Source organism: Crotalus tigris, unplaced genomic scaffold, assembly GCF_016545835.1.
Source record: "Crotalus tigris isolate CLP2741 ecotype Arizona unplaced genomic scaffold, ASM1654583v1 scf7180000017716.2861928, whole genome shotgun sequence".
NCBI classification, from domain to species: domain Eukaryota; kingdom Metazoa; phylum Chordata; class Lepidosauria; order Squamata; family Viperidae; genus Crotalus; species Crotalus tigris.
Genome location: NW_024096587.1, coordinates 2,200,889 through 2,206,888, shown reverse-complemented (window position 1 = coordinate 2,206,888; position 6,000 = coordinate 2,200,889). Strand labels below are relative to the sequence as shown.

The 6,000-nt window shown below is 34.8% G+C and overlaps 1 protein-coding gene across 2 annotated transcripts in view; it reads right to left on the bottom strand.

Moving 5' to 3' along the window:
- Positions 1-1,787: 1,787 nt before the first annotated feature.
- The window catches only part of MAN1A2 (mannosidase alpha class 1A member 2), a 98,016-nt gene continuing 93,803 nt past the window's right edge, over positions 1,788-6,000 (bottom strand). For both annotated transcript variants that reach the window (XM_039338802.1, XM_039338804.1), the window contains one exon: positions 1,788-4,506. In XM_039338802.1, the coding sequence (XP_039194736.1) occupies positions 4,374-4,506 (133 nt within the window). In that variant the 3' untranslated portion in view covers positions 1,788-4,373. The remainder of the gene's footprint in view (positions 4,507-6,000) is intronic.

Below are 6,000 nucleotides of genomic sequence, written 5' to 3'. Positions count from 1 at the left end.
ATCTCTCTCCTCCAGGTTTTTTCATATTCTTCCGAACACAGCAAAAGAGAAACCAGAATATGATAGTATTTCTCCATAATTCTGAATAAAAAAACCCAACAGATGGAAATAGAATAACCAGAGCAAAGCTCATCTTCCTAGCAATTATAGAAAATAGTAAGGTTTTTTCCCCCCCACAATGGAACAAAAGTATTTTTAATAATTAAATACCAATTAAATTTGTTTTAATAATTCTCAAGAGATAGTTTTATCCCGTTTCTGATTTTCAGAACATAGCCATAAAATTATAAGTAAATTGAAGGGCTAATTAACAACAGTCTTAATCACTTTGAACTTTCCTGTTTATGAATAATTGAATTATTCACCTCTACTACTAGTCTCCAACTCTCAAAAGATTTATTTTTATTTAACACAGAAGTAATCTTCTGATAGAATATATATTATGACAGATGTTGGAATGCTGCTGAAAATAGCAATTTTCTCTTGCAGCCAACCCACTTTCTGCTTATACAGTATTCCATTATATCATAAGCTCCATTTTCCTTCCCCATTGTCTTTGTTCATGGAATGGGGAAAACACATGCCAAAATTAAACATAAGCATAAACAAATATAGTGTCTACCTGGTGAACCTCCTAGGCACCAGCTCCCGCCCTAGAGTTGTCCACTTCTTTATTACAGCTTCTACCCATTCACTTGCACTCTTTTAGACCCAATTGCTCTGTCAGGTCAAGAGGGCAGAATTGGGAAAAGCAACAAGAGGCTGCAGCAGAGCCCCTTATTCTGAAAGCTGTCAGAGGATTCCCTGGATAACTGTGGGTCTTAGAAAGTGGCCAACAATGCCAATCCTGAGTAGATGTACAAGTCTTTCTGACTTTGCTAAAAAGGATGGTGAGGTCCATATGACATTGACAACTTGGAGAACTTTGGATTTCGGATGTTGTGTATGAATGCTTAGCTGCAGTTTTCAGTTTGGGTCTTTTCCCCCCTCCTTGCACAGTGTTTGCACCTGAACACAGTGATTAATTAACTAAGCAAAAATACACCTTGAAGTGTTCAAATTATCTTTCCAGGATTCCTTTCTGACAACGATTTAATGATAGTAGATATAGTTATATCTTGAAATCAGATCTGAAATCAAAGCTGATTGCACAAAGGATGGATATACCAGATTTCTAAAATTAACAAAGGTAGGGAAAGCATGCAGACCATGGCTTCTAGAATTCTTTCCAACCCAGAAACTCTGCCTCACTGGGAAGGGAAAGGGGGTCTTAGAATGGAGGAGTTAACTACATTTCAAATAACTAGCTACCTCTTCAAAAATAGGGGATTTTTTTTCTTTTTCTTTCACAGCCCAATGAGATTTGCCCGCTTTTGATCAATATTTCTATTCTGCCCCAAACACCAAATTTGCTTCCATTCAGTCCAGTGTTTGGAGTCATTGTTCTGTTCTGTTTTGGGAGAGTTATCCTGTTGAGGGAAGCCCAAGACTCTTTGCAGAATTTCTATCACGCATTTGTTTGGGTTGGAAAGAATAATCCAGTGCAACAATACTTGTGGAAGATGGCTATTTACTTATAGTTAAGGAACAATTTATCTCCAAGGATGCAGGTTGAACTAGGAATTTGTGACCTTTCCTGCCAATGAAGGCAGACTGTGAACAATAATCCGTTTTTTAGTTTCCTGTCTTTTCTTCAGGCAATTTCTTTAAAAAAAAAAAAAAAAAGAGCTGTGTCTGCTTTTTGAACCCATTGTGGTTATTATTTCTGGTTATCAGGAGCCATGATATCTTGTAGTTTTGTTTATTAATTTCTAAGCCTTTTTAGATTTAAAAGACTTCAGAAGAAAGTATAAAATCTTAACACAGAATGTAGAAATGTAATACATTTAAAATTATCATTCTCCTGCAGTGGTCCAGAAATAACATTCACTTTTTAATTGCACATTTTATAGTCACTGCATTCTTGCACATCAATAACCAGCAAGGGAAGGAGAAAAGAAGCAACATGAAAACTGGGACAATAAATGCACAATGGTCTGTAAAAACAACTTTGGAAATAAAGCAAGAGAAAGATTAACTGACCATCAGAAAAATATTGGGTCTATTAATGATGCTATTATGCAACGAGATTTAAGAAGTCTGTGTAATAATTCCTAAGACAATATTGCACTGCTTACAACAAATAGTTCTATCAAAAGTGAAAAAAAGAAATATTTAGTTTGTATTTAAAGGAAAAAAAATAATAATGTAATATTTCAAACACAATGATTATGTTTGATCCATTATTTCCACACACAGAATGTAGCTGGAACATTTTCATTTAATTTAATTAAGTCAAATTTCATTCTATGAGAGTTGAGAACTTTTAGTCACCGATGGTATATTTTTCAGCAGATAAATATTGTTGATATGTATAAATTTGTTGCAGATTTCATTAAAAATACTATAGTCTTATATGGATAAATATAAGTAACATCAGTTTCCATCTTACAATTCAAGACTCAACAGTACTAAAATTTATTTCAAATTCTATAAACCTGTAATACTGTCTCAAACTGCACGTGTCCTTGGTTTAAAAACTTATTTTAGAATACTGATTTTGAGAAGAGGAAAAGGAGAAAACAGCCTGGATATGAACATGTGAAAAATGATTATGAAGGACATTAAAATGTATGCCAGAACCCAAGACAGGTGAATTTCAGTGCCCTCATATCTGGAATTCAACTTGGATATCTTCATTGCAATTGGCCCACAAAGATTCCAATACTGTTTTAAATTTATCCCTGCAACTAGATGGGCCAGAAACATGTAGAATATGGATTTCATAGTGGAATACAACATAATTTGGGCTGGGCAGATTCTCAGACTCACCAGCACCATACTTGCAGTAAGCACTGCATCAATCTTCTCACTGGGACTGCAATATGTAACATGCATTAAATTATCTTTTGCAGTAATTGAATTATTTTATCCTTAAAGCGCCAATAGGAAAACTTGGTCAACAAAGGCTATTCCAACCAGCCTTTTAAATTTTAGTATTTTTAAAAAGGAATCATACCATCACCAACAACAATAATAAAGATGTGTTATCTGTATTCATCAAGAATTTTGATTCCAATATACATAAATAATATTCACATATTTTATATTTCCTGCCCCCAAAAAATTATGCCCAAGTGTTTTTCTTTAACAGAAGTGGGGAGCTCACTGAAAGATCCATTTTTAAGTTTTGAAAAAGCTATTTTATCCCAAAATGTTGTCTGTGACATCTAGTAGTGACAAAAATGTATTGCAAAATAAATTTTACTTTCAAATTCCATTTGATCTGTTCTCTGTTGTCTTGGGTGACATTGTTTCCAGATACTTGAAGATCAAATGACCAGATTTCAGATTTTCAAAGACAGATAGGTGTGAAGGTTGAAAAGCTCCTCTGCCGACTCCAGCTTTTACAAAAGATCCCTAAAGAAGCACCATTATACCCAGATGAGTCTTAATCAAAGGAATTAAAATTGGTAAAGACTGTCTCTTTACACGATTACTCTACACGTTTTGAATACTGTACAAATAAAGAGTGAGATCCTTGTGAAACTCCAGGATTCATGGACAAATGTTAGTTATTGCAACTTAAGTTGAAAGAAATCTTGGCCAAATGATAAATATCATTGGGCAATTTTGTCATGATGGTGTTTAAAACAACTCTGTACTGAATGAAGATTTCCATATCCTAAAGTGACAGACTGAAAGAAGTTGCTGATCCTTTCCCTAACCCATTTACTCATGAACAACAAGAACAAATGGTTGATCCACAGTATTATTGATAATAAAAAGAGGCAAGGGTCTCAGAGGCACTGGGAATAGTTGCCAGTCTGAACAGACTGATGAAGATGTTTAGAAATTTCAAAAGAGCAGTCAAATAACTTGAAATCTGGGTGCTATTAGTGCACTTTTGTTGCCTTGCATTGCTTTGCTCATGCCACCAAGTGGGGGGGGGGGAGAAGCAAATGACAAACTATCAGGAATCCACATTATTTGGGCAGGACAATGTTTACTACAATGGTCAATCTCAATAGTTGCAGCTTGTTCCTGTGGCTGGGATATTAACCCAGTCTTTGAATCCTTCAAACATCATGCGCCACCTTCTCTGTTGCAAATATACAAGGTTTTTTTCTGCTATATACTGCACAAATTATTTTGGTCATATAAAATGGAATTTTTCAATTATCTACATGCTTAAGAGTGCAGTACTTCTCTCGTCATTCTGAAGGTCTTATTTAAACACATATAAGTCTTCTTTCAAGCCTGAAATCTGAAGTGGTCCATGTAAACAAAACACAGCTAATGTAGATTGTTCTGTCCTTTTCCTGGAATAGTTTTTATCGATATGCATTATTTCCTGAAAGTGTCGTATTGGCTAGATGTAAAACTGGCAGGGGGTGAGCTTCTGTGTTAAAAACCCAGTGATCCAAAGGTAAGAGATCATCATTGGAGAAGAGCAGATATAAATACCTACAAAGAAAGAGAAACAAGATTTGTCACTATACATAATAGACAAACGATACCACTGAGACTACATCGAACACTCCATGACTAGAAGTCTGCTTGTGCAACAGGGCTATTTTCTGTTTGCCTTCACTATCTCCTCTCATCAGCCATCTGAGAAAAGAGGAGACGTATACAAGAGGGCAAATCAAGAAAATTCTATTGTTGGCATCAGGACACAGATTCCACTGTTGACTATTCAAATACATAAACTACAGAGTATAAAATAATGGATATCATCTGATTAGATACAGGTATTATAGAAGGGCAATTTGGAAATAAACCTCCATTTGGCTATCAATGACAAGACACTTGCAGATACAGAACTTTTATTGTACACATAGAAAACTACATTACATTACTTTTCGACATAATCACCATTTAAATTGAGGCATTTGTCATAATGTCTTACAAGGTTTGAAATTCCTTAGTAGTAGTCGCTTGATGCCAAATCTGGGCTATTGGGGGGGGGTTGATAAAAACATCCCAATGGAACTGCTTCAAAAGTTCCTGGGTGCGTCTAGTGGTGTGCAAGTGAGCATTATCGTGAACCAACACCACACTGGAAGTCAGCATGCCCCGATGCTTGTTATGGATGGCTCATCTGAGTTTTCGTAATGTTTCACAGTAGACTTCTGAATTGATGGTCGAACCAACACTCCATGAACTTCACTAGCCGTACTCCTTTGGCATCTTCACATTTGGCGGGATTTTCTATGGGACCACTTCCAGTGTGGTATTGGTTCATGATAATGCTCGCTCGTGCACCGCTAGACACACTCAAGAACTTTTGAAGCAGTTCCATTGGGATGTTTTTGATCATCTTGCCCCATAGTCCAGATTTGGCGCCAAGCGATTACTACTAAGGAATTTCAAACCTTGTAAGTGCCTCAATTTGAATGACGATTATGTCAAAAAGTAATGTAAGGTTGTGGTTTTCTCTTTTTTTGTAAAAGTTTTATTAATTTTTTAAAATTATAGTCTTTAGTGCTTAGTAAACAACATGTTGTCTGGGTTCAAATATTTAACATTAATTTCTTCAATATAAATCTGTTCAATACTACACAATCCAGTATTTTTCCTCTGATCCTCCTTTCTTCTCCGTATTTTTTTCCATTTTCCCTTCATTATACCATTACAATTTTTGGTACTGTTAATATATACAGAGTTAGATATAAGCATCTTTATCATACTTTACTAATATCATACAAATAATATATCAATTCATAAATCAATAATATCAATTCATTAATCAATATCCTGTTTTTTGTGCTCTTGTTAAAGTTTAATTTCCCATCAGTATTTGAAATATCTTTATAAATATGATTTTCTCAATATTAATTACATTTATATAGCTGAAAGTTTTATTCAAATCAATCCTCCCCTTATCTTCATATTTCCCATATTGAAAAAGAGAAAAAAACTGCTACCTTAATTCTAAATCATATCTTTCATTATAAC